This window comes from Lepus europaeus, chromosome 3 (assembly GCF_033115175.1).
Source record: "Lepus europaeus isolate LE1 chromosome 3, mLepTim1.pri, whole genome shotgun sequence".
Lineage (NCBI taxonomy): Eukaryota > Metazoa > Chordata > Mammalia > Lagomorpha > Leporidae > Lepus > Lepus europaeus.
The window spans coordinates 97,003,241-97,016,290 of NC_084829.1; the positions used below are offsets into that span (position 1 = coordinate 97,003,241).

General features: G+C 45.8%; 1 protein-coding gene across 2 annotated transcripts in view; it reads right to left on the minus strand.

Annotated features, from left to right (window-relative positions):
- FAXC (failed axon connections homolog, metaxin like GST domain containing) overlaps positions 1–10,925 on the minus strand; it is an 89,023-nt gene extending 78,098 nt beyond the window's left edge. For both annotated transcript variants that reach the window (XM_062187630.1, XM_062187629.1), the window contains exons 1-2: positions 10,649–10,925; positions 4,420–4,555 (exon numbers count right to left, since the gene is read on the minus strand). In XM_062187630.1, the coding sequence (XP_062043614.1) occupies positions 4,420–4,555; positions 10,649–10,914 (402 nt within the window). In that variant the 5' untranslated portion in view covers positions 10,915–10,925. The remainder of the gene's footprint in view (positions 1–4,419; positions 4,556–10,648) is intronic.
- Positions 10,926–13,050: the final 2,125 nt, after the last annotated feature.

A 13,050-nucleotide genomic window follows, 5' to 3' on the forward strand; every position in this document is an offset into this window, starting at 1 on the left:
AATAGATCAGAAAAATGGCACAATGGATACAAGAGAACAGAGACGTACAATGGAAGTTCCTAGAGAGGCATGCTCCCAGAAAGACACAGGAAAGAATTAAGGGGTTTAAAGTACAGAGATAGAGAAAATAAAAGTAGAGACTCCACCAGGAAGATAACAGGGAACAGGAAATGAGAGGGAGAATGCAAACAAATGTAAAATAAAGGGAATATTTTAAGAAAATGAATACCTCCCTAGAATTAAAAAGAGATGAATGATCTCAGATTAAAAGAGTTTAAGAGGATTAAACAGGAAACATTAAGACCCACACCAAGGTGTATTATAGAAAAATCTTAAGAGTTTTAAGATTGAGAGCAAATTCTAAAAGAATTGAGAGAGAAAGGCAAAGAATGAGATTGAAATCAATTTTTCAATATTAACATCAAGAAAAAAAGCAAAACAGACAATGGAGTAGTATTTTTAAAACATTAAAGGAGGGCCAGCGCTGTGGCACAGCGGGTTAACGCCCTGGCCTGAAGTGCCGGCATCCCATATGGGTGCCAGTTCAAGACCTGGCTGCTCCACTTCCAATCCGGCTCTCTGCTATGGCCTGGGAAAGCAGTAGAAGATGGCCCAAGTCCTTGTACCCCTGCACCCACGTGGGAGACCCAGAAGAAGCTCCTGGCTCCTGGCTTCAGATTGGCGCAGCTCCGGCCATCACGGCCAATTGGGAAGTAAACCATCGGATGGAAGACTTCTCTCTCTCTCTCTCTCTCTCTCTCTCTCTGCCTCTCCTCTCTCTGTGTAACTCTGACTCTCAAGTAAAAAATAAATCTTTTTAAAAAAACATTAAAGGGGGCCGGTGCCGCGGCTCAATAGGCTAATCCTCCGCCTTGCGGCGCCAGCACACCAGGTTCTAGTCCCGGTCGGGGCAAAGGATTCTGTCCCAGTTGCCCCTCTTCCAGGCCAGCTCTCTGCTGTGGCCTGGGAGTGCAGTGGAGGATGGCCCAAGTGCTTGGGCCCTGCACCCCATGGGAGACCAGGAGAAGCACCTGGCTCCTGCCTTCGGATCAGTGCAGTGTGCCAACCGTAGCACGCTGGCCGCGGCGGCCATTGGAAGGTGAACCAACAGTAAAAGGAAGACCTTTCTCTCTGTCTCTCTCTCTCTCACTGTCCACTCTGCCTGCCAAAAAAAAAAATTAAAGGAAAAGAACTGTACACAGACTTCTCAAACATGAAGTATAACAAAAGATGTTGTCAGGCATTCAAAGCCACTGAAGTTTTGCCATATAAAGTCTCACTGTGGGGGCCATCACTGTGGCATGGTGGGTAAAGCTGCTACCTGCCACACCGGCATCCCATATGGACACCGGTTCACATCCCTGTCACTCCACTTCCAACCCAGCTAATGTGCATGGGAAAGCAGCAGAGACTGGCCCAAGTTCTTGAACCCCTGCACCCACATAGGAGACCCAGAAGAAGGTCCTGGGTCCTGGCTTCGGTCTGGCCCAGCCCTGGCCATTGTGGCCATTTGGGGAGTAAACCAGCAGTTGAAAGATTTCTCTCTCTCTCTCTCTCTCTCTGTGTGTGTGTGTGTGTGTGTCTCCGTCTCTGTAACTCTACCTTTCAAATAAATAAAATAAATATTTTTTTAAAAAGTCTTACTCTGAAAATATTCATTAAGGAATTATTAAAATGAAAATAAATCCTACAGGATAAGATATATGATAAATAGAGCTGGTCAAATAATTTCCCAAAATTTACTGTATAAAAATAAAGAAAAAGGAAAAAAAGAGAGAAAGAACTGCCAAAACTAAATTAAATTAATTCCATTTGGGCACCAGTTCAAGGCCCAGCTGCCCCATTTCCGATCCAGCTCCCAAATTGCCTGGAAAAGCAGTGGAAGATGGCCCAAATGCATGGGCCCCTGCAACCATGTGGGAGATCTGGAAGAAGCTCCTCGCTTCAGCCTGGCCCAGCCCTGGCCATTGTGGCCATCTGAGGAGTGAACCAGTGGATGGAAGAATTATCTCTCTGTCTCTCCCTCCCTCCCTCTCTCTTTCTCTCTAATTTTATCTTTCAAATAAATAAGTTTGACAACAAATAAGTTTGACAACTTTTTTTAAAGTTTGACAACAGACACACAATTAGAATGAGGACTGGAGTTAAAGATGAGACCCAAGATACATGTGAATTGCTACCACATTTGTATTATACAAGATAAACACAAAGTTTAATATATTTAATAGTTGAATAGGAAAACAAGAGCAACCACTGTAACAAAAATAGGACTTGTTTTAAATGACAAGGAAAAAACTTTATTCATTAGAAAGCAGAAAATGAGAAAAAAAGTTTTAAAAAGTATAATAAAATGAAATATATCAAGATATTAGAAATAAGCCCCAGGGTCTGGCATTATAGCATAGCAGGTTAAGCCACTACGTGAGTGACACTGGTATCCCATATGAATGCCAGCTGGAATCCCAGCCTCTCCTCTCCCAATTCAGCTCCCTGCTAAAGCACCTGGGAAAGCAGCAGCAGATGGTCCAGGTGCTTGGGCCTCTGCCACCCATGTGAGAGACCTGGATGGAATTCCAGGCTCCTGCCTTCAGCCTGGCCCAATCCAGCTACTCTGACCATTTTGGGGGTGAACCAGCACATGGAAAAACTCCCTCTCTTTCTCTATCTATCTCCCTCTCTCTCTTTCCTCTGCCTTTCAAATAAATCTTGTTTTAGAAACTGAGCCCTAAGAAAGTAATAAGCATAAATGGATCAAATACACTAAAGGATTCTCTGATTGTACACAAGCAATACATTGACTATGAGAAACAAACACACAAAAAGATAGAGAAATAGGTTGGGGAAAGATACATCAATCAAATAGAATTAAAAAATACTGGTAACACAGTAACTAGTAACATAGAATTCAAGTTCTCAAAAAATTCTAAGGAACAATGATGGATGCTGTCTACTGGTAAAAGAACCAAAAGAATAAAATATGTGAATAATATGAAAATAAATAATAAATAAGTAAAAGATAAAGCTTAATGATAAGTAAATAAAAGATAAAACTTTTGTATTATGTGGAATCTTCAAAAAGTTCATGGAAATGCATATTATGAAAAAATACTCATGGATTTTGAATGTTTTGCACCAAAATAAATTTATAATTCCATTTTTCACAACATTTTTGAAGTACCTAACAATATAACCTCAAATATTTGAATACTCTTAGATAAAGAGCTGACAGAATGACATGAGAGAGAAATCAACAAACACTTGAATATCTTAACGTACTCCTCTCAGAAACTGCAGAACATGCAGACAAAAAAATCATACAGAAGATCTAAATGACACACTAAATACATTCAAGCAGTTGTATCTAGAAAACTCCATTCCCAAAGAATACATAAGTATCTTCAACATTTCTAAGAAGTAACCACACACAAGGCTCAAGACTCAGTAAACTCCAAGGACTCACTATCACAGAGACCATATTCTCTAGACATGAAATTAAAAATGATAACAAAAATTAAAACCTAAAAAGTTTCCATTGGCTAGAGCTTGTTTCACAGAGAAGTGAGTGACACTGAAAACACAACATGTCAAGTTTGTGAGACGCAGTTCAAACACGATCCAGAGGGAAATGTGTACCTTAAAGGACCTTCTGTTCATTCTTTAAAGCTGAAATGGGCAAATATTTCCCTGAAAGTCATTCAAACAGAACATGGAACACCATGAAAAAGCTCTCACAATATATACATGAGAACTTTTTTAAAAGGGCTATAGAAAATGGAATTAGAAGATGTTTATTAGGGTGCAAAAATATTTTGAATTCCATACATACAAGGGGTCTTGAAAAGACTCATGGGAAGTGTGAATTACAAAAAAATTGCCTGGATAGTATATAGTGATGAGTTAGAGCCAAAATTAAGCTGCATTAAAAATATCACATAATACTACTTTCAAGCTATGTATATAAGGTAAACATGAAACAAAAAATTTTGTGTTTAGACTTGGGTCCCATCCCCAAAACACCTCATTATATATACACAAATATTCAAAAATCCAAAATCCAAAAGCATTTCAGATAAAAGGTCTTCAATCTGCATCTACCTGGTAACACACTGGATCTTCTGACCCCACGATTCACAAGAGATAAAATATAATGAGTCAATAAATAAAAATCTAAAGGAAATAAACATCTCAGACAATGGCACACTCACATGTATTAACAGTTGCCTAATAGGTATACCTCAACTATTAGCCAAAGCATATTCCAGCTTGGGGGAAAATACCATGGCCTAGGATCCAATACCCTTTTGATCTATCATTAACTTGGGTAGAAAACTCACAAGACCCCGGACTCAAGTATCTGAGATGAAATACTCTTCTCTGATGTTGAAATCATGAAAATAAAACATATTTGCACACAAGTACCTGATAAGGTAAGTCAGCCATCCTCAAATAAGTTTCCATTTTCAAACAGAAAGGAGATAAACTGGGGACACCATTGTTAGGTCTTGCAAACTGATGCAAAATAATAGCATCTTTGGAGTCAATCTCTTGCTGTTTCCTGTTAAAACCAAAACAGAAATAAAGAACAATCCACATGTTATCCATCCAGTTCCCTTAGTTCTTGAGCTGACCTGCTGCATTGTAGCATCTCAGTGAACAAGCAGATGTGTTTGTCACAGGGGTTCACCCAGCAGTGAGAGAACAGAAGCTCAGTCAAAACACAGGAGAACCTTACAAATACTCTAACATTACCACAACCTCAACAGCCCAGAAAAGTAACTACACAGTCACTGCCTCTGCTCCCCGCAGCCTCTTCTCTGGTGGGCTGAGCTTGCTTGCTGGAAGCCAGCTGACTGGAGAAAATGGTATTCTTTGGGGCCGGTGCCTATGCCGTAGTGAGCTAAGCCTCTGCCTACAGCGCCAGCATCCCATCCCAGTGCTGGTTCATGTCCCAGCTGCTCCTCATCTGATTCCACTCTCTGCTTAAGGCCTGGGAAAGCAGTGGAGGACAGCCCAAGTGGTTGGGCCCCTGCACCCACATGGGAGATCAGGAAGAAGATCCTGGCTCCTGGCTTCAGATTGGCGCAGCTCCAGCTGTTGCAGCCATTTAAGGAGTAAACCAGCAGATGGAAGACCTTTCTGTCTCTCCCTCTCTCTGTCTTTAACTCTACCTCTAAAATAAATAAATCTTCAAAAAAAAAAAAAAAGAAGAAGAAGAAGAAGAAGGAAGAAAATGGCATTCTGTGCTTTATGCATGCCACAATGCTGTGAGAGTTTCACAGGTATTATCACATTGAATCTTCAAAACAACCTTGTGTGGCAGGTACCACTGTCACCACATTTGATACAACAGGACAGATTATTAACTTGCCCAGAGTCGCACTGCTGCTAAATGGCAGGACCTGAACTGAACCAGGTGCTGAAAGCCTAACTTCTTGGCTATCAGACTACACCATAAAACCTTTCAGGTCTCTCCATCCCTAAGACCCCAGAATAACATTGCAGATATGCTCTGAGACCCAGAATCCTGGAGTCCCTTTTGCAAACTTTGGTGTGCTTACCTGGTCTTCCACCTGTGGTGTTGAGGAACCCACCTTCTGGGCTCTCTCTCCTCCCTCCCCCTCTCCCTCTCTTCTCTGCTTCACAGCCTCCACATCAGTCACACAGCATGTAGTTTGGTACTGCTGCTTTCCCTTTTCTTGAGTCTCAGCCACACATCCATCTTTTGCTTTGGCTACTTTTCTGGGGAGGAAGACTTCCTTGTCGGGTTTTTCGGGAGTCACCATGTAGAAGAGCAAGGGCTAGATTCCAAGTCTGCACTTCTGGGCCAAATCCAAGCCCTGCTTCCTCCTGGCCATGTTGCCCTCCACCTCACTCACCCAGAGTGAGAACATACCAACTCTGCAGCAGTTATTGTGAGGATGCAATCAGGCAGGCTCTGTATATATTGTGTTTACCACTTACCAAGCACTGAATAAGAGTAGCAGAATTTATTCCTATCCAAAGAGATCTGACCTTATCCCCTTAAGCTACAAGATCTCATTACGCCCTGCAGTCCCACTTACTTACCACCCCTGAGGAAGCTTTGGCAAAGTTCACCTTTCATTCTTTCTAGCTACATACACTTCACTCTTCCCCCCACCCCGCTCTGCCTGAAACTTTGTTTCATATTTAACACTATTTAACATATAGTGACAATTACTCTATAGAGTGGGTATTGTTACAGTTTAAATTTAGGGGATCATACTAATATTTTACAGTAGTCAAGGAAACTGAAGTTCAAAGAAGTTAATTCCTCCTCCAAGGAACACGAATTTAAGATCAAGTCTGTAATAACTCCAGTTCCCAAGCTCTTAAGCACTCCAAGGACACTAATTTTTTTAACACAGCCTATTTGATTCAGACCACTTGAGTCTGGAACTTTCTAATTAATATTTATAAGAACTAAATGGTGAGTAACTTTGAATGTCCTCCATATGACAAACTCTGTTCTAAACTTTCCACATGTGTTAACTGACTTAGTCAACTCTAGGGAGACTATTCTGCTGGTCCTAATTTTACAGATGAGAAAACTGAGTAATCCAAGGTTACATGGTTGCTTAAAAGCAGAGCGTGAATTTAAGACCAGAAAATTTGGCTCCCTCCCTCTACACATCAGAAACCTCTGTGACTTAGGATCATTTGATCAGGCAGATTGTTTCTTGTGCAGCTCTATTTTACAAGGTGATCTTATATGAGGTTTGTATAAAAGGAAACCAGTAGAGCATCAGCTAGTTTAAAAGCGGACAAGCTCCTACTGCCATGGCTATGGATATCACAGATGACCATGCCTCTGTACACAGCTCGTAAGTGTTAGGCTTATAGGGATCAGATGTTGACCCCTGGGCTACTTTGATTCTCTAAGTCTTCTAGGACAGGGTGAGCATGAGTGCCAAAAGGACAAATGAGGGGTGGGTGTTTAGCCCAGGACTGCTAGGTTCAATTCCCTGCACTAGCTCCTGACTCCAGCCTCCTCCCAGTGCAGACCCTGGGAGGAAGAGATTGCTCCTGTACTTGGGTCTTTGCCATCCGTATGGCAGACCTAGACTGAGTACTGGGCTCCTGGCTGCCACTCAGCCCAGCTCTAGCCCTTGGGGGCATCTGGAAGGTGAACCATACATGGAAGCTCTGTGTGTCTTTCTCTCTGTCTCTCCTTGAATGAATGAATAAATGAATGAACAATCTTTAACATTTAAAAAGTGCTGGGGCTGACGTTATGGCACAGCAGGTAAAGCCACCATCACCTGCAGTGCCAGCATCCCATATGAGTGCCGGTTCGAATCCCAACTGTTCAGCTTCTGATCCAGATCTCTGCTATGGCCTAGGAAAGCCGCAGAGGATGGCCCAAGTGCTTGGGCCCCTGCACCCACATGGGAGACTGGGAAGAAGCTCCTGGCTTCAGATCAGCTCAGCTCCAGCTGTTGCGGCCATCTGGGGAGTGAACCAGCAGATGGAAGATCTCTCTCCCTCTCTCTGCCTCTGCCTCTTTGTAATTCTGCCTTTCAAATAAATAAATAAATCTTTAAAAAAAAAAGAGAGAGAGAGAGAGCCAATGAGCTATGGGTTATGAAGTCATTACTGAATCATTAGATTTACAAACAACAAATTTCCAAGTGCCTGACTGAACTTAATATAATTGCCAGGCTGTCTCTACTCAGAAAAAATAGAGGATTGAGAAAATTTGGGTATTTATTTATTAAGCTCCCTAAATTATTCTCACCTATCAACTTCACTTTCTATTCTGGAGACACAGCCATAGATTATGGTTAAATCTAAAGAGCATAAAATGAAGCAAAGTGGTAAACAACTTGCAATTGCCAGTGAGCTCGCTGTTGCCATTTCAAGGTGCATTTTTTTTTTTTTTTTGACAGGCAGAGTTAGACAGTGAGAGAAGAGACAGAGAGAAAGGTCTTCCTTTTTCTGTTGGTTCACCCCCAAAGTGGCCGCTAGGGCCGGCGTGTTGTGGCTGGTGTGCTGCGCTGATCCGAAGCCGGGAGCCAGGAGCTTCCTCTGGGTCTCCCACGCAGGTGCGGGGGCCCAAGGACTTGGGCCATCCTCCACTGCCCTCCCAGGCCACAGCAGAGAGCTGGCCTGGAAGAGGAGCAACCGGGACAGAATCCAGTGCCCTAACCAGGACTAGAACCCGGGGTGCCGGCGCCATAGGCGGAGGATTAGCCTAGTGAGCCACGGCGCCAGCTTCAAGGTGAGTTTTCTATCCTACACATTTCAGATTTTTTTTTTCTTTTTTGGTTTATTGCCTAAACTACACAGACAACTGAAACACAGATTTCACATTCAGTGGTAGTCTCTACCATGCCACCTCTTAAGCCTTGGTCTTCAACCTCCTTACTACCTATCCCCTAGCAGGGATGGGAAACATCACACAATCACTCAGTCTGACCCTGCCACGGTGACCAATAAATCTTCAGCAGACTAATGTTTACGGTGATTATTTTCTATGGCCCATGAATGATATTATAAATATCCGAATAGGTCCTTGGCAGAAAAAAAAAAGTTCCCCAGCCCTGCTAGAGGCAGGTGGAAAGGGAGGCCCCTGCTACAGGCCTGTCTTCTCCGAGCAATGACCCCATTCTTCCCAATCTTCTCCTTCCCCCATCAAAACTTCTCTCCGAATGGGTGCTTTCTAGGAAGCAATGGTAATAAAAAAAAAGTGCAGGCTCCACACGTGGGCACATGTTCTCAAATCTGAATCTGCATCCCACTACTCTTACTGTATGATCTAGGGCAACTTACTTAATCTCCTTCAGCCACTGGTTCCTCACCTATAAAGTGGGGATCAAACCTCAAAACGATAGTTGTGAGGGACAAACACAATCACACATGCAAAGCTTTTCCACTCAGAGGTCCCCATAAGTGCTCAAAGCTGGGCCACCCCTGTTTATATCATACAGGGTTTTCCCGTTCCTTTCAAGCATTTGCCGAGACACAAACGGGAATACACCAAGAATTTCAAACTGCTTAATCCCAACAAGCAACCAGAGCTCAGGCTAGTATTCTCCTAAATGCAGAACGAGCTATCTGTGGGCAGAGGGCTCTCCTGTCTCCAGAGTCCGCTTGTACCAGGGTGTGGCCTACTCCAAAGTGAGTTCTGAGCTGCCAGCTATTTCTGCAAGGTCATGTAAGCAATTTTGAGATTCAGTACTGTGAAGCCGTCACTCTCTCCACAACACAAAAAACTGCCCAAAAGCCACGTGGTTTGGGGTCCTCAGACTTGGGACTGGCAAACAAAGGGGTTACCATAAAATACTGCACGGGTGTTTAGATTCTTGAAACCTAGCTTGAAAGGGTGTTCAAAAACTACGACAAATATCAAGTAATCTAAAGAGATAATTCACTTTGAAGCTTTTTTTATTTGGTTCAACTAGGTTCAAGGAACGGTCCTAAGTCAGAGAATTTACATGTGTGGCAAGCTTAAAATAAACTTCTCCATTATAACTACATAATATGAAAGCCAACACAGTCCCCAGATCTAAACCACTTCTCATCTTCTGTCTCAGAGACAGGAAATACTCAAAATACAGCACCCAAATTTGGCTATACAATGTCCTCTTGGGATCTCAGCAGGCCCCCTAAAGGTCACCTAGCTGCTTTTGTTTATAACCTATTGTGTTAGGATTTCCCCACTGGAAAAAGGCATTGTGCTCACACTGGCCAAGAGGGACTTTCAGAGAACCGCCTGGCTTTGGTAATCTTCCAGTAACTGAGAGCTCACACACATGGAAATTTTAACCATAAACTGATGTATCAATAAGCCAAACAACCTTACTCAATCAAAGATCTCCTCTGGGGCTGATGCACCAACAGCAGGGGCCTCCATTTTCTGGAATTTCCAAGTCCATGCTGTAAACATTCTGCAGCAGCGGATGCAAGGATGCGAGTGTTTACGGCACTGAGCGACGGTCTCGCTCGGTGTTACGGCAAACACGGCAAACACGCCCATGTGCTGGCCCTGTCCTCGGGTCTCCTACTGCTCACACAACAATGACATTTAAGCCTCAAGATGGTGCTTAGGTCCAATTCCAGATAAGCAGATAAGCAGGCGAAGACTGCATTAACACTGCACATCACTACACTTAGCCAGGCATCTTTAAGAGGTTTCTGGAGCTTTGCAATTTCGGTCACTTAATGATGCTGACATTTAGGGAGAGACAGCGGAGAACTAACCTTGCAAGCAAAAAATGAGGTTAGCAGTTAGTTTTCCAGCAGTATCACCTATAAACAAACAAGGCACTCCACAGACGAATAACTTTCTGTATCTACAAAGCCTAATTCTACTGTTGCAAACACACTGCACTTAGGATCTTCCTAAGGCTGTCTCTTATCAGACTTTTGCTCCATAACGACTAGGAACCCAGAGACTTTTTGCTTTTAGCACCCGTGTAGGAGACAAACGCTTTTCCCTCCCAACACCAGTTAAATTCTCCGGTAAACTCAGAACTGCCCCTCATGGCCAGGTGGCCACGGAACGCCTTTGGGGAACGGTAAGGGCACGATGCTTGGGCATTCGGGCGGCGTGACCTGCTCGCGCCAGCCCTGCCCGGGCCAGGTGGCCCTCTCGGCGCCCCAGCGCGGGGCCCTCTCTCCGGCTCACCTAATGACCAGGAGTTCGTGGAGCAGATACGCAGCTGCGGCCAGCAAAGCTCCCCCGGTCAAGTAAAGGGTTTTCTTCCACCAGGGATCGGAGCCCAGCCCTGCCATGATCCCACCGTAATCCTGCAAAGGGAAAGCGATGATGTCCCCATAAAAGGAGAAGGGCTCCTCGGACCCGGCCCACCAGCCGAAGACGGAGACGCTCTGGTTCCAGCTCAGATCCACCACGCACGGCCTGGACGAGGCAAAGCCAACCCCCCAGTGCATGCTGCGCGGCTGGCTCCGGGCGCCCCTCCCAGGGCCCGCGCCGCCGGCATGGGAAGGGGCCGGCGCGGCCCGGCGCGGGCTCAGCCGCTGGCGGAGGGCGCGGGTGGCGGCGACCAAGGAGGCGGCGGCTGAGGAGGAGAAGGAAGAGGAAGGGCGCGGGCCGCGGGCGGCGGGTCTGGCCGGCGGAGCCCCAGGACCCTGGGCGGCAGCGGCGGCCGCCGGCTCCCCCCGCAGCGGCCTCTCCGCACCGCTCTTTGTGTCGGCGCCTGGAGAAGGCCGCGTGATGTCATTGCTCCCCGGGGCAGGGAAACAGAGGCGGGATAAAGTCACCTACCCCGCGCCCTGCCCCCGCCCCGCATCTCCGCGGTCCCGCGGCCTCCGCCCCGGCCGGAGCTGCGGGGCCGGGGCGTGCCGGGCGGCCTCCGCGCCTCCAGGAGGCACGCCCTGGAACCGCTGGCCGCGGGGAGGCACGGGCTGCGGAGGCGGCTGCAACTGCGGCTCCTCCGCCCGCAAGCTGCAGTCGGGACCCGGATCTCGCCTGCACCCAACTCTGGCCAGGCCCGCCCTCCGCCGTTGCTCCAGCCCCTACCGCGGGCGTGAGAGCAGGGACGCGCGGGGCACACCTGGGCGGCGCGGAGCTGTGCGCAGGAAACGCCCCCCGGCGGGGGCAGCGAACCAGGGCCCGGATCAAGGTCGCAAGCCCGACCGTCCTGGCCGCCGGGTAAGCCTATGTATTTGCATCGCTTTTGAAAACACCCTCAGTACGTTACAGTTAACCTATGGGAGAGGAGATGTCTGGTGTGACAGATAAACAACAAAATATTCCCTAGCTAGAGAAATTTGCCCTCTGACACATCCAACTCAAATTTGAAACCAAATCCTTTAGCTCAAAGATATGAGTTTTGTGGGGGGATGTATTCTTCTTGATACAAAAATCTGCTCAACAACTGTGCTTTCGATGTTTTGTTTTTCTTTAACTTCATGTTTTAAAGTTCGTAAGTACAAAAAACTGAATTGGGGTTCCTAGAGGTTTATGACGTATACACAAAGTTAGGCAAAATTGCTTGGAGGAAAAGATGGTTGGAGATGCAGGGTCCCCCTGACTCCTAAGTGAAAGGAGGCATACAGGAAGTGTATGCCTGGGGAGACAAGATTGGAGTGGAAGGGACACCGGTTCCTTATTTCACATCATTAATAGAACATGGGTGTGTTACAAACGGTTACCAGGATGGTGTCGCTGCACCAGTGCGTGAGGGGGGCCCAAACACTGTTGGCAACAGAGGAGGGAGCTTCAAAAAGTACATGGAAAATGCAGGTTATGTTTTAACTCCATTTTCTGCAAACATTTATTTTTTAATTAATTTATTTATTTGGAAATCACTGAGAGAGAGAGAGAGAGAGAGAGAGAGATCTTCCATCCACCAGTTCATTCTCCAAATGGCCAAACGAGACTGGGAGCCTTGAACTCCATCTGGGTCTCCCCATGGGTGTCAGGGGCCTAACCACTTGGGCCATCATCTGCTGCATTCCCAGGCACATTAGCAAGGAACTGGGTTGGAAGCATAGCAGCTGGCTCTGGAACTGGTACCCATCTGGGAAGCCGGAGTCACAGGTGGCAGCTTTCCTTGGGGCACCACAAAAGCAAACCCTTCCATGAACTTTCTGAAGCCACCTCCTCTGTCCCGTGTAAGTGACCTCTCAGGATGAAGTAGTGTGCGACTGGAAGAGGACTTCCATGAGCAGGGTGCAAGGAGTGCAACCAAATGGCCTCCGGGGTGACTAAAGCGTCACCACATAGCTTTCCAGCCAGAGGAGTCAGGAAGCTACAAGGCCTTGTGCAGAGCCCGCAGAGCCAGTAAGTTTAGGGGCTCTGGGTGAGGGTTCCCTTTAAAAATAAATAATAGAAATTTCTTAAACTATATTTTAAAACATGAAGCACATCATTGTGAAAATTATTTTCCTAGGGTAAATTAAATGTCTAAACTGTTTGACGCATTTGTTTATGCTCTTTGGATTGTGACCTGAAAAATGTGGCATGATATCATTAATTGCCAGGCAGAGAAACAGAGGCAAGATAAATCACCAATCACCTGTCTTCTCTTTCTTCTCCACCCCTTACATCGCTCCTGCCTAGTG